Genomic DNA, 27402 nt, shown 5'->3' with positions numbered 1-27402 from the left:
CTGGCTGAAGGGCGTGTCCGCGGGCCAAGCGGGAGCCGGAGGCCCCGGGCTCTCTGGGCCGCGCCTGAGGCGGACGCGACGGGGCCGGGGGGCGGTGGCGGCAGTGGCGGCAGCGGCGGCGAGGGTGGGCGCCGCAGCTGGCCCGGGTGGATGGAGTTGGAGGGGCGGGGTGCTGGCGGTGTGGCGGGGAGGTCGGCGGCTGGGCCGGGGCGGAGCCCCGGGGAGTCGGCGCTGCTGGACGGGTGGCTGCAGCGGGGCGTGGGCCGGGGGGCCGGCGGCGGGGAGGCCGGGGCCTGCAGGCCCCCGGTACGGCAGGATCCGGACTCCGGCCCGGACTACGAGGCGCTGCCGGCTGGAGCCACTGTCACCACGCACATGGTGGCGGGCGCCGTGGCAGGGATCCTGGAGCACTGCGTGATGTATCCCATCGACTGCGTCAAGGTGAGACCTGGACCGGCTCTGAATCCGACCTGGGGCTGACCCGACCCCTGGGTCCTGTCCCGAGCCAGGATCCTGGCCGAGAGCCGGAGCCGACAAGGGTTTCTTCCTGGCTCCTGCCACCACCACACGATTCGACCGATGCGCCATGCAAGCAAGGTCCCGACTGGGAATTGAACCCAGTCAGGAACCAGGACCCATTTCTAACCGTCAGTGAGATCTGAATCGGGACTGTGGAAAGAAAATCTGTCAGCCAAAGTCTGGATCCTAGACGGGACTAAACAGGAATAGGGTGGGATGGGATGGAACAGGTAAGTGCTACTAATTTGATTACGGTGAAGACAACTGGGGTGAATCAGACTCCGAATAGGATCTTAATGCCTTGAAGATGCTCTCTGGGCGAGTGCTTTTACAAGAAACTTGCTGTGTCTTCCCTTAACAGTGTTGGGGCAAGAACGGAAATCTGAAATGTCTCGGCTAGGTAAATGATTTACTTATTAACTCTTAAGCCATGAATGATTGGAAATCATTGTGCAGTCAGAATTCATAGCTCCAGCCTGGAAATGATTTGGGAAAACCCATGTTCAGGAAAAGGTTTCGGTTTCTCTGTGCAGCAAGCATGACACCCCACCTATTTCCTGAACATGAAAACTAAACTGGGATTAGGATTTTGTATGGGGGCACATAGGCCCCCAAACGAGAGATGAACCTGACAGTGTGTTTCTTTAGCCACCTGAATTTGACAAAAAGGGGAAAGTTGCCTAGAAGGGAAGCATGATTTTGAAAAGCAGATGTAAGTGTGAAGAAAATGAAATAGGATTAACATGAAGGCATGATTCCTGTGAAAGTAAAAACTAATGGCAACCACAACCAAGCAGACTGATTAGTGGGTACAGATGTCGGGTGCTTCTGAAGAAAGCTAGGTGAAGAGGGAACAGATTGTTCTTTACAGTTAATCTTGTGCATTAGGAAAGGTACCAACCTCTAAAAGTGAGGACTAAATTGAATGAGAAGTAAATTCAAGGGGGCTGTTGAAATAAACGTGTTGAGAAAGAGAGTGGTACCTCCTTTACATATCAGGAGTAATAGTCCAAACAGTATTCTCACAGCTCTTTGACGTGTGTTTTCTCCTCAAATTAGACAAATGTTACATATTCCAAAGGAGAGAGTACTGAGTTTGGAAATACAAAGTCTATCTCTTCTGCTTCTTCCTGATTCTGGTACTATCACATGTTTTCATAAGTAGTATGGATGAGGAAATGGGGAAAGTACTCATTAAGCTTTGTGAATGACATTGAGTTGATAGGAGTTTTCTAGTGCACTGCAAAGCAACTCCTACCAGTGGCCATCCTTATTGAAACTGGTAAATGAACTTGGTTAAAATGGATATTAGAACTTTAAATACCCTTGTCAATTGGGAGGAATAGAAATAAAAAGTAAAATCTTTGCAAGAGAAGTAAAAGGATGGTTAATGCTCTAACAGTATTGAAATGTAAAATGGGCAAGTACAAATAAAAAAGATTCAGACATTTATGTAATAAAGTCTAGGTTGAATGTGAGTTGTTAATGCTATATATCCAAAAGTTAATGTGATCTAACTGCAAAGTAAAGTAACCTCCCTATACCAAGACTGTGAGCAGAGAGCAGGAGCTAGCAGGGTCTAGGGTGCTATGTTTCAGGATGGGTATCAAATGAAAACTAGATCAAGGAAAGCAATGAAAATTATTTAATGACTTGAAAAATACAATGTAATAATGTGATTGACTTAGGAATATTACTATAACTTGTCAACTGAAGTGTTGTCCTATTACCTTGGTAGGCTATCTCCTTATTCCATGTATTTACATAATGCTATTGTTGCTGTAAACATTTTATAAATTTCTTTGTTAGAAATCCCTCTAGAATATTTGGGTGTATATCGTTAAAGAGGGCAGACCTTTGTCCTGTCACAAGATGTGGTCGATTTTTTAGTAACAGACCATTCAGAATCAAAAATGGTAGATAAGGTGGGAGATCAAAATGGGTAATACTGATTGGAGTCAGAGAGAAGGTAGGAGCAGAAAGCAAGGAGCCTGGTTTATTCTTGAGGCTGACAAACCCACTGAGGAAACACTTCTGAAAGAGGAGTTCCAGAAATATTTTGCATAATCACAGCACTGGTGGAATAAGTTACTTCTAGCCTTCCAAGCTGTTTTGAAGAACAGTTCTTACTCATTTACATAAGCTTTGAAATTTGTGTTTTAAAAAAGTCCTATAACATTATAGTTATGCCTCAAAGCCCTATATTAAAGAATTAATTATTTGACCTGGAGGAAAAAAATGCTCAAGAGTCTTCAAAAATACAAAAGCTTATTTTAGAAGAACCATTTTCATTTGTCATTAAATGCTGGGATTTAAATGACTAGAGGGAACAACTAGGTGAGACCAGTAGGATTTAGTGTCACTAGGATGTTAAACATTGTTGTACAGATATGAAAGTAAAATTCAAATCTCTTCCTTCAGAAAGGCCTTCCCAGTTCACTTGTCCCAGGGTTTCCCAGTTCCTCTTTTACCATAAATGGTGGTGGAGAAGAAGAGCAGCCCAACCATCCCCAAGACTAGAAGCAGGTATCTGTGTTGGAGCCAAAACAGCAACCACAGTGTTTGCAAATGAAAGTTGACATTGCCTCTTGGCATGCAAGCCTGTGCTACCCAGCCACTTCTCAGGGTCAAGTTGATTTAAAATATCCTTGGGAGGAACCTAGCATAACCTTGCCAGGCCATAGTTATTCAGCCAACTATTTACATGGTCATAATAGGGAGGTTTGGGAGCCCAAACATATCCCAGTTTTCCATTTCTGGACCTCAGAGGCAAACATCAGACTTTATCTATAGGGATAGGCTCTGCAACCAAAGCAGTCAGAACTCTTCTCAAAATCATCTAAGTACCCTCTTGTCACCAACGTGCTGCTATTTGGCTCTGTAATCGTGACAAAGGGAAATAAATCTTTGCCAAACTCCAGATGTAAATGGTTATCTATACACATTCACCAATGAAAGGTTAGGAAATGGAAACGTTGGCTTATTTGACTTTCTTGTATCTAATAATAATTATTCAGTAAATGTCAACTCTTCTTGTTTGCCAGACACTAACTGATGTGCCTTACATACATTTATTCATTTAATCCGTGAAGCATTTTCATGAAGTACACACCATTTTCATTATTTTACACAACAAGAAAAGGAAGCAAGTTAGGTGGCACAGTCATGATTTGACCCCAGTCAGGCTCTCGGGCCTTCCATACAGCCTCCCCAAAGTAGATTTCCAGAGCCAAGCAAGGCACAGAGTTTCACAATAGTGCTCAGTCCTAAATGTGAACTTCAGATTGATAGCCGGACATAAAAAATCATTATAGCCAAAGAGAAACTTGAAAGTGAAATAGGAGCACCTGGGTGGCTCAGTTGGTTAAGCATCCAACCCTTGATTTCGGCTCAGGTCATAGTCTTACAGTTCGTGAGTTCGAGCCCCACATTGGGCTGTGCACTGACAGTGTGGAGCCCCCTGGGGATTCTCTGTCTCCCTCTCTCTCTGCCCCTCCCCACTCACTCTCTGTCTCTCTCAAAAATAAACATTAAAAACAATAAAGTGAAAACAAGAAATACAAAAATGAAACCTGATTTATTAGTGGCTAAGGACCAGTTAGTTGCCCATGCATATTTGTGAAATGACATACACAAGAGACAACACTCCCATGATCTATACATTCTAAGATATAAACACATATTTCCTAGAATCATGTTTGAAGACAATAAAAAGCCTTATATTTGTAGTACTTCATAAATTACCAATGGCTTTTACATGCCCTGACTCTTCAAATCCCCATAATAGCTCCATTAGCCATTCTTAGTCTCATGTTGTAGATGACAACACTGAAACTCAGGTTAAGTGACATATCCAAGGCCACGCATCTAGCAAAGCTGGGGCTCAAACTCAGGCTTTCTGACTGAAATGTGGCTTGTTTTTTGCCAAACCACTTACCTATTAGTTTATTTGGCTTTTCTTCAAAGCTAGTGGTTTTTATATTAAAGGCTATTCATAAATTCTTAGAGATTTGATCTTTCTCCAAAAGAAAGATTTATTGGCCCACAAATTTGGGGAGCTGTATTCATTTCTGTATTCGGCATAGCTTATGCTTGGTTCCTCTCCATAAGGGTGTAAGTAGAATCGTGAATTAGAGTTAGGGGTATGTATGTTATGTTCAAAGTAACTTACAGTCCAGGTTTCTCTTGGGGGTGAAACGTTCCACATCTCTGAGGCCAGACCTTTCAAGGCTGGTTGTCCAGATAATGCCAGTGACTTCAGCAGAGCAGTACAGCTTCTGAACATTCTCCCTATGCAAGAACAGTTTCGAACAAACCAATGGAAACACATAATTGTTAAGCCACCAGGATCAGTTTATCTTTATCAGCAGCCACAGCCAGCAAAGACCTGTAGTCGCTGAATAACTCCTCTGATGGATTTTATACCCCATGAGTGATGGGAAAGATCTGTAAACACATGCTTTATTGGAACTATATGGGTTTCTTTTTTTGAGAAGTAGAGTGAATGTGTCAAGTTGTAATAAGTGGTAACTGTATTTCTGATTGCATTTACAGTAATTAACCTTTTAACTTTCCAGTTCTTTGTTGGTAGCAGACAAGAGAAAATAACTAGAGGAATGTGGATTGCTTACAGCTAACTAGGACCTGTTGATCTGGTTAGTTTTTTTTTTCCCTCATGCTTTTGACAAGAGACAATACTCTTGGATTGCAGTTGGCCAAAAGGAAGGTTCAAGCTTTTAAATCCAGATTGAACCAGTAATTGGAATGAAGTAGGAATTTAAACTATACTTGGGCATAAATTGCCCTTCTGGCTCACTAATAGTCTGCTTCTTACTTTGTGAATTGGTGCAGACACAGCTAAGATTCATTTGTTCGTTCATTCATTCATTCAACAAACAAATCTTGAGTGCTTACTTTGTTCCAGGCACTGGACATTGATTTTATATTGTTAGTCTCCATGCCATCTTAATCTTGAAATGGATCAATAGACAAGAGTTTTTCATTGGGAGACAAACCTCCCTCTGAGGGTCTGTGATTTGGTGAATGTTTCGAAAAGATTCATTTCCCAAATCCCAACCAGACTTTGTCCAGGAACATTATACAAAGTGTCTGCCATGTACTTTTGTCCCAATCATTGAATCCTCTGGAAATTCCATGGATTCTGTTTCACAGAGACTGATTTAATTTGATGCCAGTTTGGGGATTCATTCAGTTTTGATTAGAAATCTGGGAGCCCCTTCAGTTTTAGAGACAAAGTTAGTTTCCACCTTTCATAGTCTCAAGGCAAATGCTCTTTCCCAGAAATAGAGCAGCATTGATTACAAATGTTACTTCTGCCAAGAGTTTAACCTACAGGCTCAGCTGCCAATGCCAAATAATCCATGAAAGTCAGATAATCATCAAAGATGTAATAAAGGATGAGCCATCGTCTCATTAGTCAGTATAGTGTGTGGTTAGGAAGCAGGCCCAGGATCAACCTTCAGAAATAAGGCATAATGTTGTAGACAGTAAATAGTTGACTTTAGAATCCATTTGTAACGAACTCTTGGCCTGGGTTTATTAAGGCACAAAAGCAACATCTCCTGAAACAGGCTTGATATTTGTTGCTGGGGCTATGAATCATTTCAGAGTTCAAGCATACTTCCTAAGCAGTTATATTCTTGAGAAAAGAATGGTGTTCCCTTCATAGATGACTAGCAAAAGGTCCAAGCCTTGGAAAGGTCAGACATAGATTTGGGAGTAAAACTGGGTGCCAGGTAGCACTCCCGCACATTGGCATGATTCCACAGAGGAGTGTCCCAAGCCTGAGTGCTGAAGTTACAACGTTGAATGAGAAGTTGGCATCACTGACATTGCACTTCTTTCTGTAATTTCAGACCCGGATGCAGAGCCTACAGCCTGACCCAGCCGCCCGCTATCGAAATGTGTTGGAGGCACTCTGGAGGATTATAAGAACAGAGGGGCTGTGGAGACCCATGCGGGGGCTAAACGTCACAGCAACAGGCGCAGGGCCTGCCCATGCCCTCTATTTTGCCTGCTACGAAAAGTTAAAAAAGACATTGAGTGATGTAATCCACCCTGGGGGCAATAGCCATATTGCCAATGGTATTGAGCCTTCCTGTGCTGGTTCCCCCACTTTCTCAACTCTTTGGGCTTTGCTGCTGTCAATGCTTTCCAGTCTCAGCATGGTTTGGAGCTGAAGCTTTGGGCTGGGGTAGGCCAGAGTATAGGGGAGGGACTTCCAAACCTGACGTTCTCAGACAATGGGCTGCTTCAACCCCACCCCTCTTTTGGGGCACCTCAACAAAGTGTTACGGTATCTTCCCTTACCTACCAGCTTGACTTCTTTCATCTCCCTGCATCAACTTCTAATGCCCTGGTAATGTGGAGACACACTGAAATACTCCCACTGTATATATCTTGATAATCGGGTGGTGTCCTGCTCCTTGGGGCAGGATCTGAGGTGACCCAGCTGCCCAAGGAAGACATTAATGGAGCCCCAGCTCTTTGCATCACCTTTTCAGGATCCTAACTGACCAGAGGCAGTTTGTGTTGTTGAGGACACGACAAGGCCTCAAGTGAATTGGGGTTGAGCCAAGAGACTTCTGCACAGAAAAACCAGAGGGTTGAAGGTTATGTGAAAGTAAGGGAAGGGACAGCAGCCTGATGCTTGAGGATTGAAAACCCAACTGAGAGGAAGGTTGAGGGATACGGTGGTTAAGGACCTCAAGGAAAGGTCTAAATGGATAGATGTTAGAGTTTGGAGTTGGAATGGGCAGCACAGGGGCAGCAGGATGACAGGTGAGATGGTGTGGGGCAGATCTGACCACCGCCCCTCATGTTCTCCCTCCACTGGAGGCAGTTGGTGCTGGCATCCCTTGGCTGCAGTGTACCTGCTTCCTGTCTGGGGCATAAAGTGCATTCATTCTCAGAAACGTCTTTATAAAATCTGGGTTGTTTTCTTTGACTCTTCTGGCCTTCCTATTATACATATGGAATGTAGACTGGTAACCTTACTAAGTTGGTGGGAACAAATATCTTCATTTTTCAGAACAGGGGCTCGAGAGCAGTGGGTTCCCTCTCCCTGCTGTTGTTTAGCCTAGCCACTCCCTTCACTCTGGTGCCTCAATCAGTTGCCCTCTTCTGGCCTCATGTATGGCGATTGTTTTCTCCTTTGCAGGTGCGGCCGGTTGTGTAGCAACATTACTGCATGATGCAGCCATGAATCCAGCAGAAGGTAATGATTCCTCCACCTTTCCCCCTGTGGGCCACTGCACCTGCATCTCTAGGCTTCTCCTTTATTTCTGGTTTGCGGAGGAAAGACAGGGAGCACCCCAGCCATTTTGGTGGGGAAATCCTTTTGTGTTACCGTTTCTTACCAGTAGAGGGCGCCCCCCCCATACTGTCAGTGGGTAGGAGGAGCCCCTTAGGAAGCAAATTCATTGAGCTTTAATTCATCTTTGGGGCTTCCCTGAAAAAAGATATGGCTCTACTTGGCCTATTCCTGGGCTTTCTCGGAAGTCCTCTTTGTAGTGGATTTGATCTCATCTGAAAATTTAACAGAGTATTTCGCTTTTCTTCAAAGAGGTAAAGATGGATTTTGACATTTAAAAATCCTGCCATTCTTATTAGAATGAAGATAGTCGAAATAGGAATGAAAGGGTAAATTGTAGAGCTCAGTTCCTGCCCGGCTGCTTGGATCTTGGCTTCTGAGTTGCAGAATGAGGTACTCAAACAAACGTGAAGGGATAGCACAGTTGCCATGCTCTTTAAGCTCCAGCTCTTTACCAGTCTGGGCAAGGCCATGGTGTGGAAAGGGCCAAAGCTAAGCTGAAGATCCAGGGCTCATACCATGTTATCTACTCGAGAGAGTAGATGTTTGGAAACTAAAGCCACAGTCTTCTTGGTTAAGAACTGTGTTTTCTTTCTGGTAGCCCTTCTCCTGAGGAGGATAACCATCCTCATGTCATAAGAGTTGGGTGCTCTGCATACCTGAGGATTGGGATTGTTAGGGCTATCCGTTCATTATCACGTTCACTGCCACTGAGTCATTTCTTCCCTGGGGTTTTATGAAAGGGTAAGATCATAATAGGTTGGTAATTTTTTCAAGAAAATCTACTGGAGTTTCTAAACCATAGATGTATCTTGTGTGTTCACTGGTTGGTTTTAAAGAAATCCTACTATAAGTCAGTCTTATTTTTTGGCCCTTTATCAACCTTCTCCTATCCCCTTCTCTCAAAAAAGGGAAACTTTAATTTATTAGACTGATAGCTCACTCATACTTTTTTTTTCCCCCTCTCCATTCCAATGGCTGACCGCTGACTCGGGACTCTGAATCTGGACACTCTTGCTCACCGGTTGATTGCTGGCATCATTTCCTTCCTTCTTCTTGTTGATGGCACTACCAGTGGTCAAGCAGAGGATGCAGATGTACAACTCCCCATACCACCGGGTGACAGACTGTGTACGGGCAGTGTGGCAAAATGAAGGGGCCGGCGCCTTTTATCGTAGCTACACCACCCAGCTAACCATGAATGTTCCCTTCCAAGCCATTCACTTCATGACCTATGAATTCCTGCAGGAGCACTTTAACCCCCAGAGACGGTACAACCCCAGCTCCCACGTTCTCTCTGGAGCCTGTGCAGGAGCCGTAGCTGCCGCTGCCACAACCCCACTGGACGTTTGCAAAACACTGCTCAACACCCAGGAATCCTTGGCTTTGAACTCAAACATCACAGGACATATCACAGGCATGGCTAGTGCCTTCAGGACGGTGTATCAAGTAGGTGGTGTGACCGCCTACTTCCGAGGGGTACAGGCCAGAGTAATTTACCAGATCCCCTCCACAGCCATCGCATGGTCTGTGTATGAGTTCTTCAAATACCTAATCACCAAACGGCAAGAAGAGTGGAGGGCAGGCAAGTGAAGTGAAGTAGCACACGATGCAGCCAGGGGTCCAGCACTGCTGCGTCCTGCCTGCTCCAGCCACGTTCTCGGTCTCCTGGCATGCTCCATCTGGCCTTGAGTGGAGGTGGAAGGAAGGTAGAGGGTTCTCCCCAGGCTATTGGTGTTTTGGCTAACATCAGTTCCGGCCAGCCTCCGTTGCCGCCACCTTTCCTTCCAGGCCCTAAGCAAGTGCAGCAAAGCACACCACAGTACCTTTGCTAATAACCTTTCTCCATCCTGGGCCTGATGACCTACTCTAGACTGTTACAGAGGGACAAGCAGCTCATTCCCCTGGTTCCTAATAAAAAGCCTTTAAATTACATGGTTTCATTGGATTTGTTATGCCAAAGGGGAAGTGAAATGCTTTTAAGTATTCTGACTTGAAGCATCAGTCAAGGGGTCCAAGAGGAAGGTGTGTTGTATATGTCTGCAGTCTGGGTTCTTGCTGGTTTTCATAGTGACTCAAGGCTTTGGAGCCCTACTCCCCCTAGTTTTAGTATTAAGCTCCAAGGAATCTCCCTGATGGCAGGAACAATGGCCTTTGACAGATCCTAGCTAAACAGGTGTTCTTGATCCCCACTCTTGCCTTTTCCAGGGGACAATGGCACAGCACAGAAGAGGCAGACCTCTCTGCTCTCTCAGCTCGGCCTGCCAGAGTAAAACTTGGCACACGGCACTTTGTTTTCTAATGTAGTTGCAGAACAAGAGTTATTTAGTGAAGCTGCAAGACCTAAGGATTATGTTGTAAATAATCGGACCTTTCATTGGGCCTTAAGGCTTTTACAAAATACTTTATTTAACGTGTGTGACTATGCTTTGCTCTCACAAGGTCTGTGAAGTAGGCAGTGCAAGCATCACCTCTATTTCACAGGTAAAGACAGCTCAGAGAGGCTGCCTCTTGCCCCAGTTCTCACAGTAAATGCAGAGCTGATACCCCAACCCAGATCTTTGGCTCTCAGAAGTGGATCTAATTGGGTCTTCTGGCAGATGGGAAATGAGTGGAGCGCACGTACCCCAACCTGCCATCCCCTGAAGAAGCTCCCTCCCGAGGACCACATAGGCTGTGTCTGCAGACGTGCAGGGATAGGACTTTAACTGCTTTGTGGGTTGGTCTGTTCCCTTTTTTGGATATTACCAGTTATTAGCAAGTTCTTCAGTGCACAGAGTGGAAATCTACCTCCAAAAAGGTCCATCTGTCATCCTTGTTATGTCATCTGTCATTCATTCATTCACTCATTCATTCATTCATTTAATAACTATTGAGTGTCTGTCAGATACTGGTGTTGGGGTTATGGTGATAAATAAAACCATCCCAGCCCTCAAGGAGCTTACTGTCTGGAGAGGAAGACAGATGTAAACAGGTACCTGTAAGATAAAATGGCAAGAAACATGCATAAGAATACCCAGCCTGGCCTTGGGTGACTGGGGGTAGCTTCTGGAGGAAGTGACATCTGAGGCGACGCCTGGAAGGCAAATAAACTAAAAGTGAAGAGAGGAGGGGAAATGTTGTAGAGAAAGACCTGGAGGTAAGGGAGAATAAGAAGTGTCCAGGGTCAGCACACAAGGGATTTGGTAGGACTGGCAGTCTGGGCAAGGCATGCACCTGGAGAGCTAAGCAGGAGCTGAGTCTTAAAAGCAATGCTAAGGAGTTTAGAGTTTATCCTGAAGGCAGCACAGAGGCATTACAGATTTTAAGCAGAGGTGTGGTGTGATCAGATTCACAATTTAAACAGATCACTTAGGCTCTCTGGGAAAGGATTAGAGGAGCAAGACCGGACGGGCAGGTAGACCTGATGGGAGACTGTCACAGTCATGCAGGCATGGCTGCACAGTGGTCTTGACCAGGACTGTGGCAAGGGAGACAGAGAAAGTGCCAGACTAGAGCAGTGTTAGGGCTGTAGAAGCAATAGAAATCCATTACAGAATAAATCTTGTCCTTCCTTCCACCTGACAGCCCTTCAGGTCTCTATGGAGAATCACGTCTGAATGCACTTGGAAAAAAAAAACAAACATCAAGAAAACAGCAGGGTCTCCTGTTCTAAGCCTTATTTAAGGAAGCCATGCTGCCCCTCTGGTTTAGTGATGGAAAAGAGAGATGTTAACAGTCCTAAATTGTGGTCACTGGAGTTTGAATCGCCTATGGAGTAAAAAGAGCATGCTGAAATCATTGCAAAGGTCATTTGAGAGGGTCTGCTAGTAAAAATGTAAGAGAGCAGCTGCCTCCCAGCACAGATGAGGCATGAGAACAAAGGGATGCCTCTCCAGACCTGTCCCTGCAGTCGGCTTTACAAAGCTCCTGTTCTGGCAGGGTATCCAGAGCACAGTGGGCACTGTGGCAATAAGGCCATTTCTCAAGAACAGGATACAGGTAATCTAAAAGAATGATAGTCACTAAAGATTCTCTCAGCTCTAATGTTGTTCACAAGCAACGAGAAAAGAATGCAAAAGTCACCTTCCAATCTCCACTTGTGCCCTAGCTGCTGGAGAACAGCTGGGTTAGAATTCGGACAGCCCCCTCAGGTTCTTCAGGTCTCTCGATCCAATCACCAGAGGAGACAGAGGCGGAATAGTGTGATAGGGCTGAACATTCTTGGTTCCTGAATCCCTGGGTCAGGAACCAATCCCCATGAGAGCTATGGGCATTGGGAGCATTCCCAAGTCTAGGTCCTCTCTGGAAAGCCAGGTAAGTCATGTGGTACCTGAAGGATCAAGGACCAAACCAGTTTAGCCAGAGAAAACTTAACTGTAGAGACAAAACTAACATGAATGAAACAATCTTAGAATAACACAAAACAGATTACAACCATGTACCGGATTATACAAAAACAACAAGATATAGGGGCACCTGAGTGGCTCAATCGGTTAAGCGTCTGACTTCAGCTCAGGTCACGATCTCATGGTCTGTGAGTTCGAGCCCCATGTTGGGCTCTGTGCTGACAGCTCAGAACATGGAGCCTGCTTCAGATTCTGTCTCCCACTCCCTCTGCTCCTCCCCCACTCACACTCTGTCTCTGTCTCTCTCTCAAAAATAAACATTAAAAAAAAAAAACCAACAAGATTTAGAGTCAGAAAAGGTAAGTGTAGGTCAGAGTTACAGGGAAAGAGGTGGTTTTGATAAAAGGTAGAATTAAAAAATACTTTCATGGGGCTCCTGGGTGGCTCAGTCGGTTGAGCGTCCAACTTTAGCTAGGTCACGATCTCGCGATCTGTGAGTTTGAGCCCCGCGTCGGGCTCTGGGCTGATGGCTCAGAGCCTGGAGCCTGCTTCCGATTCTGTGCCTCCCTCTGTCTCTGCCCCTGCCCCGTTCATGCTCTGTCTCTCTCTGTCTCAAAAATAAACATTAAAAAAATTTTAAAAAAATACTTTCATAAAAGCCAGTACCAGTCAAATCATGCTAATTTTATAAAATTTAGAAAAAAGCTCTAATCCCATTACCCAGAGAATATGACATTTTGATGTATACATCATCCAGTATTTTCTCTATGCATTTTTGGTTAATATTTAAAATTCAAGTCACACACGGGGCGCCTGGGTGGCGCAGTCGGTTAAGCGTCCGACTTCAGCCAGGTCACGATCTCGCGGTCCGTGAGTTCGAGCCCCGCGTCAGGCTCTGGGCTGATGGCTCGGAGCCTGGAGCCTGTTTCCGATTCTGTGTCTCCCTCTCTCTCTGCCCCTCCCCCGTTCATGCTCTGTCTCTCTCTGTCCCCCCAAAAAATAAATAAACGTTGAAAAAAAAATTAAAAAAAAATAATAAAATAAAATTCAAGTCACACTGTAACCAGCTTCTTTCCCATAATAGTACATGGTGCCCATCTTTCCATGCTAAATCTTGCATCACCTGAATGGAAATAGCTACACAACATTCCATTATATGAATGTACAAGAGCTTATTCTGTCAGTCGCTTGTTGCACATTTGTAATAATTTGTTATCAAGAGCATTGCTGTGGGTATGAAGAATCCGAAGGACAAAAAGGAGAGCAGGGTAGGTGTGCCGAGAAGGTTCTGAGTGGGGAGACGGTTTGGCACCACCTCTCTGCAGACACTGCAGAGATCCAGGCTAGAGATATGAGGCTGGGGCAGGGGAGGCTGGCCTGGGGAGAATGTCAGAAGTTGGATTCTTAGAAGTCGTCTTGCTCAGCATACCTCCTCGAGTCCAACTTCACTCTGCAGCATCCCTGACAGGGGGCTCCCCATCCCTACTCCTGTGTCTGGGAGCTCATCTCTGCTGGAGGCCATTTGTGACATTGCTGCCAAGTTCATTGCTGTTCGAAAGTTCATTCTTCATGGTCTCCTGCTTCCATTCTAGGATCATATCACTGCCCTGCTTCAGTTGCCAAATTCCTCACCATGGCCAACAGAACTTTACAGAATTTGGCTCCCACCTCTCTCTTTAACACAAACATTCCACACAAACATGAGGCATTCAAAACAAATACGTATTTTCTTGAGAATCTAAAATATTCCTCCTGTTGTCTCCATTCGTTGATTTAGGAGGCTTGGTAAACAATAGTCTGTTGAAACTATCAGAAATTTCACACGATTGATGTTGGGACTGGATGTGCAGTATTTTGTGACTTCCTGCCACCTGTGACTGGTACGTAGAGAACAAGTACTGTGGGTGCTGCACACAATAATATTCCCTACATCGTCAGACGTCCAGAAACACAACCTTTACCCCACCACCCCCGCAACCCACATTCACACACTAAAAACAGAGGAGAAGAATTCTTTGTATTGAGGCACCAAGGTTTCCCTGTAGTTTCCACCTATGATCTCCGTCTGCCTGCTGGAGCAGCAAAGAATCAGACTAATCCTTCTTCTCTCTGACAGCCCTTCACCAATATGAAGACAGCTGTCGTGTCACTCAGGGAGGGTCAGATTATGGGGAGCCTGAAAGCCAGGCAGAGGTGTCTAGACTTGACTTGGCTAATGAGGAGCTCTTGTGGTTCTTAAGCAGGGAGGCAGATGACTAAAGTCATGTCTGAGGACAACTCCACCAACAGCCCAGACACAGGACAACCTGGAGGGGGAGCAAGCTAGACAAAGGCACTCCAGCCAAGGGGCTGTCACAGCTAGAAAAGAGGAACCTGAGAAAGGTAGTTACAAGAAGATGAAAGGGACTTGGTGGTTTAGACATTCGAGTGGGAATGCACCTGTAAGTTGTCTTGCACTCATCTGGCTGTGTTTCGTCTCCCTACACTAGGGGGTCTGTAGAGCTGTGCCTTTTTGGTATCATTTCCTGCACTGTGCTTGATAACCACCTGCTGACAGTAGAATGGTTGTGATCAGACACTGAGGTTTGCCTGGGAAAATGGTGCTGGGGTTAGGAATGAGCCATTTCACTGCACAAACATGTACTGAGCAGGTAGGGGCCCTGGGGTAGATGCTGGGATTATGGGATGGTCAGGTTTTTTGTGACAATGTGGCAAGGTTACAGTCTCCAGCTTTTCAGTCAAATACTAATCTAGACATTGCTGTGTAGGTATTTTGTGGATATGATTAAAGTCTATCATCAGTTTATCTTAAGTAAGGAAGATTATCCAAAATAGTCTGGGTGGGCCTCACTCAATTAGTTAAAAGGCCTTAGGAAAAGAACTGAAGTTTTCCTGAAGAAGAAATTCCAGCTGTGACCTGGAGCTTCAGCCTGTTCCCAAGAGTGTACGTGTATGAATATGTACGTACATATGTACGTAGATGTGTATATGTGTGTATGTAACATGGATTCAAAATTATTATCTGATTCACAGTTCATATGCAAATTTCGCCAATTGTTCCAATAATGTCCTATTTCATAGCTATTTTTTCCTCCCTGATCCAATGTCCAACCCAAGATCACACATTGCACTTACTGTTTATTCACATCTCTTTAGTCTTCTTTAATCTAGATCAGGTCCTCAGCCTTTAGGAATCTCATGAATTAGATTTTTTTTTCTTTAGATTACAAGTCAGTCATTCTGTAGAATGGGCTTCAATTTGATTTGCGTGATGGTTCCCCACAATTAGATGCAGGCTCTGCATTTTTGGCAGATGCACCACCAAAATGATACTGAGTCCTTCTCAGGACACCACATCAGGGAGCACATGAGGTCAGTTTGTCTCCTTATTGGTATGGTTGTGTTCACCAGGTGAACCCATTGTAAAATTACTAATTTCACTTTGTAACTGATAAGTAATTTGGAGAGAGGTGCTTTCCATTTATGTAAATATCCTGTTCTTCATCAAACTTCCAAGTTTTAGCATCCACTGATGATTCTTGTCTCTGTCAATTATTACTATAATGGTTGCATAATGATTATATTCTAACATCATCATTCTTCCTACATTTATCAGTTGATATTCTTCTATAAGGGAGAGTTCTCCCTTCTTATTTATTTATTTACATTAGTATGAGCTCATAGATTTTTTAAAGTTTTTTTTAAATTCCAGTACATTAACATACAGTGTTATATCAGTTTCAAGAGTACAAAATAGTGATTTGCCAATTCTGTACATTACTCAGTGCTCATCATGGTAAGTGTAATCCCCTTTACCTATTTCACCCATCACCCCACCATCTCCCCTCTGGTAACCATCAGTTTTTACTCTCTAGTTTAGAGTCTGTTTTTTGGTTTCTCTCTCTCTCTCTCTGTCTCTCTCTCTCTCACTTTTCCTTTGTTCATTTGTTTTGTTTCTTAAATTTGACATATGAGTGAAATCATATGGTATTTGTCTTTCTCTGACTGATTGGTTTTGCTTAGCATTATACTGTCTAGCTCCATCCACGTTGTTACAAATGGCAAGATTTCATTCTTTTTATGGCTGAATAATATTCCATTGTATATATATGCTACATCTTCTTTATCCATTCATCTGTCAATGGATACTTGGGCTGCTTCCATAATTTTGCCATTGTAAATAATGCTGCTATAAACATATGGGTGCATGTATCCCCCTGAATTAGTGTTTTTACATTTTTTGGGTAAATACCTAGTAGTGTGATTACTGGATTATAGAGTAGTTCTAGCTTTAACTTTCTGAAGAACCTCCATACTGTTTTCCAGAACGGCTGCACCAGTTTGCATTCCCACCAACAGCGCACAAGGTTTCCTTTTTCTTCAAATCCTCACCAACACGTGTTATTTCTTGTGTTTTCTATTTTAGCCATTCTGACAGGTGTGAGGTGATATTTCATTGTGGTTTTGATTTGCATTTCCCTGATGATGAATGACATTGGGTGTCTTTTCATGTGTCTGTTGGCCTATGGGTCTTCTTTGGAGAATGTCTGTTCATATATTCTGCCCACTTTAAAAATTAGATTGTGTTTTGGGTGTTGAGTTGTATAAGTTCTTTATATATTCTGGACACTATAAGTTCATAGGTTCTTATTTTATTCTATGAAAATTCTGTGGTAATATTACCATTGTTATTTATTTTTTTTTTAATTTTTTTTTTCTTTTTTCCAACGTTTATTTATTTTTGCGACAGAGAGAGACAGAGCATGAACGGGGGAGGGGCAGAGAGAGAGGGAGACACAGAATCGGAAACAGGCTCCAGGCTCTGAGCCATCAGCCCAGAGCCCGACGCGGGGCTCGAACTCACGGACCGCGAGATCGTGACCTGGCTGAAGTCGGACGCCCAACCGACTGCGCCACCCAGGCGCCCCATGTTATTTATTTTAATGTTCAGATTGCCCCAGATTTGACCAGTGAAGCCCCTTCTGATTCCTCTGTCCTTTTGACATATTGCCACTATCTTTTTAGCACTCCCTTGATTTCTGGAACAACATGATATTCTAAGTTCATCTTGTACTTTGCCTCTCTGAGTCCTGAAACCAGCCATTTCTCCAAGGAGCCCTGTTTCCTTTTAGTGCATAATGGTATTTAGAAAGCAAGATCTGGATGCCAGGTGTGCTCAGTGCTACTGGGTGTCCACGTCTAAGCCTTTTAGCAGATGGAACTAAGAAATATAAATCAATATTTATATCTTAATTTATTTCTATATCTGTACACACACACGCAACCATGAACTCATACAGATACCTCCAGTTCTAATTCAACACCACAAGATTCATTTTAGTCTTCCTTCTCTTTACATCTGTAACTCTCTTCTCTAACAGCAAGAACTGGCTCCCATTACCCACAGTATATTTATTCATTTGCTCAATTCTCCAGCACACAAAAAGCATTTTAGGTTTGCTAACCCATGCTACCATAGGAAAAACTCCTTCAACTAGAATTTAATTAGTTTTTGTTTGTTTACTCTCCCTGCAGTGTGGTAATGTTATTTATTTGAAATAGAATTAGGTTCATTAGTTTCCATTTGTATTCTATTTTTAGGTTGTTTTGAGGTTTTTTTTTTCCCCTTTCCTCATCTTTGTTAATTTTTTTTAAGAGGAAAAGTATTCTTTACCTAGGGCCTGTGGGTTTGTGGATGGGCTTCATGGGGTCTCTACACCCTCTGGGTTTTATGCAACTATTGGATATGCGTGCACCTTTCTGGGGACAGAATCCATACTTTTGAAATATTCTCAAAGTGGTCTTTAACCCAAAAAGTTTAGGGAAGTGAGAAAGGAGACCAGAAATCCAGAGGCCCTCTTTAGAAGCCTGTCACCACTGGGGAGGGGGGTGGGGGAAGTTCCACCAGATTGTAAGACTCTCCAGAGAAGACAAGTTCCTATTTATCTTATTATCAGTGCCAAGTGCCAAGCATACACACAAACGCCAAGTGAACAGAAACCAAAGGAGAGAAGAGAAACTTGGGAGCTAATCTGCACATGGAGCTCAGGAGTGCTCTTTCCCAGGTAAGCCTAGAACCAAACCAGAGTACGGGGAGGTGGGTGGGAGAGGGGGAGACACAGCCTGGGCATCTGTCTATAGGTATACACAGAAAAATAAACTAGGAGGAAAATGTAAGCCTGCTGAAGAGACACTGACCCAGGGCTCTGACATACTCCTTGCATGGCTTTCTTTTGGCTTCAAGGTCCCTGCCAAATTAGAAAATAAGAGCAATTATACCTGAGTAAGATAGCTGTGAGTCATGCAGGGTTTACCCCTTGCAGGCATCAGGTGAAAGCTTTCCCTGGGTGTGGTGGGAGGTATGGACTCACCTCGGCATCAGACCTAAGATGTTTCATGGAAGGGTGGTGTCACTCCTCAAGGAATTTCTGCTGCTAAAAAGGGGCCTAGAATGTAGATGATGAATTGAAAGCCTCATGGTCAAGGACAGCCTCCTCGGATGTGTACAGCACATCCCACTAAGTGCCAGCCAGGAATCCAAAAGAAACCAGAGACCTAGTCCCTGCCACGTGGCTCAAAGAACGTTTAGAAAGCTATGCGCAGGAAAAAGCAAAATTGTAGAATGAAAACTGAGCCCATATAAACTGAGTGGTCTGTGGGTTGGGTAAACCACAGGAAGCTTCCCAAAGGAAGGAGCTGATGTGGACTGTGAAGGGTTGAGACTGAGGAAAGGTGAGAGAAAAGAAAAGGGTATTCTACACAGCGGTGAGAGCTCAAGGGATACGCAGAGGTATGGGGGAGAGATGGCTGATCCTGACAGCAGAAAAGGGGGGTTGCTTCAAAGACCAATATGGAGGATGCTGAGGTCATATGCCCATAAAGGACACTGTTTTTCAAGAGAAACAATGAGACGATTATGATGTTTGAGGAAGAGACTGGAGCTGAATTGGGGAGTGGCCAGATATAAGGAGGGTGGCAGGGAGATTACTAAAGTCACCTGGAGGGGAGTTATCTGCCTGGGCTGGAACAGATGGCATGTCACCAGGATAATAAAAATGAAAATGGGGGGGCGGGGCGCCTGGGTGGCTCAGTCAGTTAAGCGTCCGACTTTGGCTCAGGTCATGATCTCGCAGTTCATGGGTTCGAGCCCTGCATCGCACTCTGTGCTGACAGCTCAGAGCCTGGAGCCTGTTTCAGATTCTGTGTCTCCCTCTCTCTCTGACCCTCCCCCGTTCATGTGCTTTCTCTCTCTCTCAAAACTAAAAAAATGTTTAAAAAAAATGAAAATAAGGGGCACCTGGATGGCTAGGTCAGTTGAGCATCCAACTCTTGATTTCAGCTCAAGTCATGATCTCATGATTTGTGAGATCAAACCCCTTGTCAGGCTCTGACTGACAGCACGGCACCTACTTGGGATTCTCTCTCTCCCTCTCTCTGCCCTTCCCTGGCGTGCGCTCTTTCTCTCTCAAAATAAATAAATAAACATTTTTAAAAAATGAAAATAAAAAATCACATTTTATATGGCTCTGTGGTGTAGGATCACATTTGCACATACAGAATCCTTATGAGCAACAATGAGAATTATTTATGATGCTTCATTGAACATCTATTATGTGCTAGTCATTGAGTTAACTGCGTGGGGGAGTCTCACAACCGCTGTGTGAGGGAAGCCATGTATTTCCTACCACTTGATACCATGTGTTGTAAATTTGCTTAAATGTGAATCTCATAAGTACCCCATGTGTCGGGTGTGGCAGGAATTATCCCCATTTTATAGAAGAAAAAACAAATGCTAAAAAAGGTTAAGGCCCTTGCTTACGGCCACATAGCCAAGGGATGTCAGCCAGTTCTTTGGACTCTTATTTTGGGGATCCTTATACCTTATTTTCTCCCTGGTTTCACATACGCATTTTTTGTTTGTTTGTTTTATTTATTTTTTGAGACAGAGAGAGACAGAGCATGAGCAGGGGAGGGGCAGAGAGAGAGGGAGACACAGAATCTGAAACAGGCTCCAGGCTCTGAGCTGTCAGCACAGAGCCAGACGCGGGGCTCGAACTCACGGACCGCGAGATCATGACCTGAGCCGAAGTCGGACGCTCAACCGACTGAGCCACCCTGGCTCCCCTCACATACCCGTTGTTAACAGAATCCTCCAGCGTAAAACACCACTTTGGCCGCGATCTGCAGCCCACTTCATTTAAACACACCAAATTCCTAGCATTGACATACCAAAGGTCAGTAATGCAGCTCATTCAAGGATCACTCAGCTGAGTCCAGCCTACCTGGACAAAGAACCCAAGGAACAGAAGTAGAAGTGAGGGCAAGAGGCCCAGGCCTCCGGGTCACCTCCCCATCTTTCAGAAGACATAAACACTCTCCAGTTCCCCTACCCCTGACTCAGAGAAGTGGGGGGAGACACATTCAATCTGCATTACATCAGGCTGCACAGGACAGAGTGAGGGTAAGTTCTCAAGGTCACCATTATTTTTTCATGCTAGGGCTGGGTCTTAGGAAAGCAAACAAAATGCTGCCGGTTGCTTGGAATTAGAACAAGCAAGGTGGAAGTACCTGGGGAGACACTTTCCTAGGCTTGTACTGCACGTGCCCCTGCCAGCCACTCGGAACCTACTGCCACTCCCCAGTTGCCTCCTGCCATCATCCAATTATGGCCATGCAAGCACGGAGTTCTTCCACTTGAAGCGTTCTCCCCTTTTCCCTTCAAATCCCCTTTTCCAGCTACTTGTTTCAATGTTTCTAATCCACACAAATACATGGGCAATTATGAACCGAGATGGTTTTTGCTGGGCTCACCTTTGGAACATGTGAACTTAAGGTATATTTTACATCTGGCTGAATCCTGAGATTTCTGCTTTATCTTCTGTCTGTCTCTCCTGACTCTGAGGCTGCGTTGCACAAGTCACAGAGATGGTCACAACACAACACTGAGGGTGGGGGTGGGATGAGTCCAAGGCCCACATGAGGCTCCAGAGAGGGCTGAGGGGAGACCCCACGTGCAGAAGCCGGAAGACAGCCAGTGCCTAGGTGGGAAGCAAGTAGGCTGTTTTTTAGCTCCAGGGGAATATCAGGCACTGTATCTGTTCTTATCAAGTTAATGGTTTGACATGTTTTCCATCTGATCACAAGACAGTAAAACAGGCCCCAGAGCAAGGGATTAGACTCGAGGGTTAACTCTGCTTGCCTGTCTCACAGGTGTTCCAAGATGATGGCTGTGTCCCTCCTGGGCACACTGCATATCCCATGGGTAATAGCAGCAGCTCTAAATACGAAATCCTTCATGCAGCATTTTCTTTGCTAAAGCTTTCATTCCACAAAATTTATTGAGCACTTCCTATATGCCAGGCATCTGGAATGTGGGCATTGTCAATGAACAACTTATAATTTTGTACTTATTACATGCTAGGCCCTGTTCATTCTCACAGCACTCCTGTGAGTTGGCTATAAAAATGCCCCCACTGGGGCACCTGGGTGGCTCAGTCGGTTAAGTGGCCGACTTCAGCTCAGGTCATGATCTCACAGTCCGTGAGTTCGAGCCCCGCATCGGGCTCTGTGCTGACAGCTCAGAGCCTGGAGCCTGTTTCAGATTCTGTGTCTCCCTCTCTCTCTGACCCTCCCCCGTTCATGCTCTGTCTCTCTCTGTCTCAAAAATAAATAAACGTTAAAAAAAAAAAAACGCCCCCACTTCACAGATAAGAAACCAAGGCTCAGGAAAGATAAGGAACATACCTGAACTCACACAGCAAGTATGTGACAGAACCAGCATTGCAACCCAGGATTCCAAAGGCTGTGTAGCTCACCCCTAACCACCCCCCACCCCCTGCCCACCACAGGACTCCTGAGAGGTGAGAGGCAGTCCTGCCTCCAGAAACCACGTCCCAGCGGGGAGACTGAAATGTAGACAAATCATGAAATTTAAGGTGCTCCTGGCTCTGGCATAAAGAAAGTGTTTTCTTTTTCTTTCTGCCTATTCCTGAGGTGGTGCTCATGGGTAGGACCCCAGGGACCATTAGAAATGTCAAGTTTAATTCTTGTCTTTCTGTGCTCATTTCTTTGTTACTCACGGGGTCAAGAGATCAGTGAGGAGGGTCCTTTTGTTCCCATTTGATAGGTTAGGACTGTTACATCCACTGCCATGCTTAAACCCACGCTGCTGCACCTGGCCATCCCCTCTGCACTGAATGTGCTTCCCAGATGCCACCCGGCTCACTCTCTCCCTTCTTCCTGGCCTCTGCTCCAGGGTCACCTCCCTGGAGAGGTCTTCCTCTAACTCCTTATCTAAAATAGCTTCCTGGGGACACCTGGCTGGCTCAGAGCATGTGATTCTTGATCTTGGGGTTGTGAGTTTGAGTCCCACGTTGGGGGTAGTGATTACAATAAACAAACAAACAAAAATAGCCTCCTCTACCCCTTTATGCCTTTTACTCAGCTGTATTTCTCTTATTGAACTCATCAGTCTGAAGTTTTATTATACACTTACCTGCTTATTGTCTGTCTCCCCACATGAAGGCTGGGCTTATTTCTGTTTTGGTCACTGCTCTACCCCCAGCACCTAGAACAGGATCTGGAACACAATAGATAATAAATAATTTGTTGAGCAAGTGAATCAACTTAAACCTTACACAACCCTGCAAGAAAAGCATTGCCAACGTCATGAACCTCATCACCATTTTAACAATAAGGGAACAGGAGTATAAGTTACACAGCAGGTCAAGTCACACAGGACATGCCTGTGAGTCTGGATGTATGCCCAGGCCCCACTCATTCCCACACCACCCTCCTGGCCCAACATTGGCTCTCTTCTCCTCCCTTGACTCAGTCCATTGTTCTGTGGTCCAGGGACTGTTACCTGATCACAGAAGGAAAGAAACCCAACACCACCCAGGAGAGCCATTTACAATCCCTGGGCAGGGAGAGTGGCAACCTCTAAGAAGCACAGCACAGCCTCACTGTCCCCATCTCCCTTCTCTCTGCCACCTAGTGTCCATCCAGGGCAGTGTGGTGGCTCACGCTCGGGTCGGCCTCCAGACAGCAAGTGGCTCAACCTCCCTTATGCTGCAAGGGACACTCTCTCCCTCTTGGCCTTTCCCTGGGAGGCCTGCAGGAGGGCACCCACACTCCTGTCTCCACACGCCCCACATTGAGTGAAAGAATCCATCTCACTGATGTGTGGACATGCACCCCTATCGTGGGCAGCAGGCTGCTCCCAGCACTGCAAAGGTGGAGACACAGGGAAAGACCCACCTTTGGGTTCCTTGTATTAAGGCAGAGGCCACCCGAGGGAGGGGAAGTGAGGGCAGGACCACAGGTTTGTGTGTGAGGCAGGGGTGCTGCCCCAGAACTTAAACAAACAAACAAACGCAAGGTCTCAGAGAAGGAAGAAATGTAAAAAGCAGCTGGGAGGTCTGGGTTTGTGTCACCTCTCATAAGCTGTGTGATGTGACATTAGGGAAGTTACTTCCTTTTTCTAATGGGGATAATAAAAGAATACCAGCTCAGAGTACTTTTACGGAGTAAGAATAAATCCACTAATAAGTGAATGCATCTTAGAAACTCTAAAGTATCTATAAACCCAGAGATGTGTTACATGTATATTTTCTTATTAAAAAGGGAAAATGACTCATTATAAAAAATATAACCAATACAATCAATATATAAAAAGTATCAAGAAGAAAATAAAATCATCTATAATTTCACTACTCATAATTGCTGTTAAAATTTCATATATCCCTTTCAATCTCTTATCCAAAGCCCATGTATGCAGATATACATTATACATGCCCATGCCCCCTCACCACAAGATAACACTGCACAGACTACACCCCAGGGCTTCTTAGAATTTTCGTCATTAATTTCATTAGAGTAGTAACCTCAGTCTACACTGGAACTTTATCATTGTTCCAGCTAGGTAAGAAGTTTTAGAAACTTATCGTTAGTAATTCCTCAGTCCTTTAGTTTAATAAACACAGTTCTCTGCAACATGGTACACTGGGAAGACCATTACACCCGGAATCAGGAGATCTGAACTCTTGCCTGGGTGTGCCAGTAAAGAACAGTGTCTACTCTGGCAAGAAGCCTCTGTGTCTCAGTTTCCCCATCAGCGAAATGAAGGTGAAAATCTGTGCCCTAAAGATCAGATGAGATCACAGAGGGGAAAGTGCTTAGAAAATGCATGAAGCACCCCCATATGGGAGGTCCTGTTTATACCCATTTCCACACATGGAAGTACAGCCAGTATTCCTGCATTAATCCCAATCCCCTTTGACAAGTCCTGACAGCCAAGGGCAAAGGCAACCTTGAGAGAGTCTGCTAGTCTCTAAGATGCTAATGTACCATTCCCTTGGCCTCCAGCACCTATCAACAAGCCATTCCCATCTAGATCAGAGCTATGTGCCCCAAAGTGGTTGGCTGTTACCCCAAGAGGTGAGGAACACTGGTGTGCTTCCCAGTCCCAGAGTCTCATCCTTCCGGAGCCAGAGCATCCTATCTGAAGTCTTCGGGACTGGGCTCAGGAACCTGCATCGTTAACAGTGCCCCTGCCCACCAAAGACTTGGACACCCCCACCACCGCGATTCAGATGCAATCATAAAGTCAGAACTGACTGCTCAACCTCGCAGCTGGGAAGACTGAGGATCAAGGTTACAAAGCCATGAGTTGCCAAGTTGGGGCCACAGGACCAGAACTCAAATTTCTTTCTCAATCTTTCTCTACTTCTTTCTCCTTCTTTCTGTCTTCCCTCCCTCCTTCCCATCCCCCTTTCTTCTTTTCTCTTTTTATTTTGAGAAAATAGACTTTTCTCACCACATACAGTTTGGCACTGGGGTTCCCATTCACTGGGCAGTTCTGTTCCATATGGTTATAGAATTCAGATTTCTTGTTTACAAATAACGTTCTAGTTTTTTTTTTTTCTTTTAAAGTCATAACTCTTTTAAAAATCAGTAACAAGGAGGGGCACCTGGGTGGCTCAGTTGGCTGGGCGTCCAACTCTTGATTTCAGTTCAGATCATGATCCCAGGGTCATGAGATTGAGCCCCACACTGGGCTCTATGCTGAGTGTGGAGCTTGCTTAATATTCTCTCTCTCTCTTCCTCTCTCTCCTTCTCTGCCCCTCCCTCACTTGAGCATGCTCTCTCTCTAAAAAATATATATATTTATTTTATTAAAAAAATTTTTTAACATTTATTTATTTTTGATAGGGAGAGAGAGACAAAGAGTGTGAGCGGGGGAGGGCAGAGAGAGAGGGGGACACAGAATCTGAAGCAGGCTCCAGGCTCTGAGCTGTCAGCACAGAGCCCGATGCGGGGCTCAAACCCATAAACCGTGAGATCATGACCTGAATCAAAGTCGGACACTCAACTGAGATGTCCCAAAAAATATATATTTAAAAATCAATAACAAGGAAAGATGGTTTGACACATAGCAATGAATGACCATACTTTTCATCTGCCAGTGGGAGCTAAGATATGGGAAGAGGAAAGCAGTGATGTGGGAATGAATAGAAAGAGTCATTCATTTATTCATGCATGCATGCATTCATTTATTCATCAACATCACTAAACGTCTAGTAGGTAACTGGTGCTGAGAATTCGACAGCTTTCATTCCAAGTCAGCTCACGTCACAGCACCACCGTCTAAAAAATGAAACAGAGGACTCAGTGAGTAAGCCCTGGGGCAAAAGGGGCCAAAGCAGCTTCGAGGGAAAGAGAACACGTCCTAAGCCCAGCTTTGTTCTCTAATGTGACCACCCCTCTTGGCTTCCGTCTTCTTGGAGGAGCAGAATCTATGGTGCAAGAGTCACATACGGTGTTTTTATTCCCAGACGGGTCACATCCTTGGCTCAAGAACAGAATTCAGGGTGGGGACGGAAGGGGACTTCCTCTCTCCCAGAGCATCAGTGCCTGGTATGCTGGGAATGCCAGGGAGTCGATACGTGGCATCCCCTGGACAGATCAGCAGGCTTAGCAGACCATGCAGAGCCAATAAACACCATCTCCCTGGATTTTAATAAGGTTTTGAATGGGTTCACACACTTAAGTAGTCCTTGAGAAACTTAGAAAAGATGACTGAGTCTAAAAGTTTTATTAAGCAGGATGTTGGGCAAACTAGGGGTTTAGTACCCCCCAAAATAATTTTTGCCATTAATTTGCTGTGCCCCACGTGGTCTCCTGGTCACTGTTGTCTTCTTCCTCCTCCGTCTCTCTCCTGATCTTAGTGACCCTTTAAAATTGTATGACGTCTTTCAAGAGGCATATGCAGCTTTAAGCAGGGCTTTGAACTGGGACTTACATAAAGCTGGGGTCAAGGGAGGTATAACCGAATGATCTCAGCGAACAGAGGCCACTTTATGTTCCAACCTTAATGTTGAAAACATAAAACCATTCTTAAATATATGATGCTGAGTGTATGGAGAATAGAACTTCCTTCTGAAAATAAACTTTGTTTTCCACATTATACCCTGTCATGGAAGTGTGGTCCAGGCAGAGGGGAAAGCACTGCAAAGGGAGATGAGGGAGCCGAAATTGACCCCAGTGGGGTCAGAGTGGGGAAAAGTCGGAGGCACCAGCCCACAGGCACGAGAGGACTGGGACTGAGGAAATTGCTCAGGGCTTGTCTCCCTCCTCAGTCAGCCCAGAAACTGACAACTGTCCACCTGTAAGACACAGAAAACAATGGAGAACACGAGAGATTTCAATCTTTACAGCCACCATTACTATGTGTCTCCTAAATGCAGAGCACTGTGCCAAGAGATTTCTCACTTTCTTCCGCTGTATTTTCTCTCCCTGGGTTTCCTCAATAATTAAGTGAGGAAGGCATGACTCCCTACTTTACAGATGATCCTTCAGCCATCGTTATGCAGCGAAGATGAGATTCAAACTCAGACACCAAGCCCCTCAACACTCAAAAGCCTATACCTTTTTTTTAAAACCACGTCATAGGGAAGATGAATGTAAGTATCTATGCCTGTGATGGCATGAGTATTTCTCATGGTTTCCCCACATATATCTTTGTTTTTGAAAAATTACTTACTTTTTTAAAAAACCATACAAGTCATACATAGTTAATACATTCTTATAAAGCCAGACAATTCAGAGAAGGATGAAAAGTAAGACTTCTCCTTGACATCCCCTATAATTAAAGAATAAATGTAACCAAAGCATATTGGGGAAAAAAAAACTTTAAGAGAAAAGAAACAAAATCTAGAGTCC

General features: G+C 44.8%; 1 protein-coding gene across 10 annotated transcripts in view; it reads left to right on the top strand.

Moving 5' to 3' along the window:
- The window catches only part of SLC25A28 (solute carrier family 25 member 28), a 29691-nt gene extending 19906 nt beyond the window's left edge, over nucleotides 1–9785 (top strand). Inside the window, exons 1-5 of one of the 10 annotated variants that reach the window (XM_047073282.1) lie at nucleotides 362–441; nucleotides 5097–5174; nucleotides 6396–6624; nucleotides 7700–7756; nucleotides 8928–9785. In XM_047073282.1, the coding sequence (XP_046929238.1) occupies nucleotides 6402–6624; nucleotides 7700–7756; nucleotides 8928–9445 (798 nt within the window). In that variant the 5' untranslated portion in view covers nucleotides 362–441; nucleotides 5097–5174; nucleotides 6396–6401 and the 3' untranslated portion in view covers nucleotides 9446–9785. Of the gene's footprint in view, nucleotides 1–135; nucleotides 442–463; nucleotides 920–940; nucleotides 3046–4022; nucleotides 5175–6395; nucleotides 6625–7699; nucleotides 7757–8927 lie in introns of those variants that run through there. The other 9 variants (XM_047073283.1, XM_047073281.1, XM_047073285.1 and 6 more) reach the window with 9 other exon arrangements.
- Nucleotides 9786–27402: the final 17617 nt, after the last annotated feature.

The sequence above is a fragment of the Lynx rufus genome, unplaced genomic scaffold (genome assembly GCF_022079265.1).
Source record: "Lynx rufus isolate CCGP_SWC_20201006 ecotype Redwood Valley unplaced genomic scaffold, mLynRuf1.p SCAF_11, whole genome shotgun sequence".
NCBI classification, from domain to species: Eukaryota; Metazoa; Chordata; class Mammalia; order Carnivora; family Felidae; genus Lynx; species Lynx rufus.
This window is presented reverse-complemented; position numbering and strand designations above follow the sequence as displayed.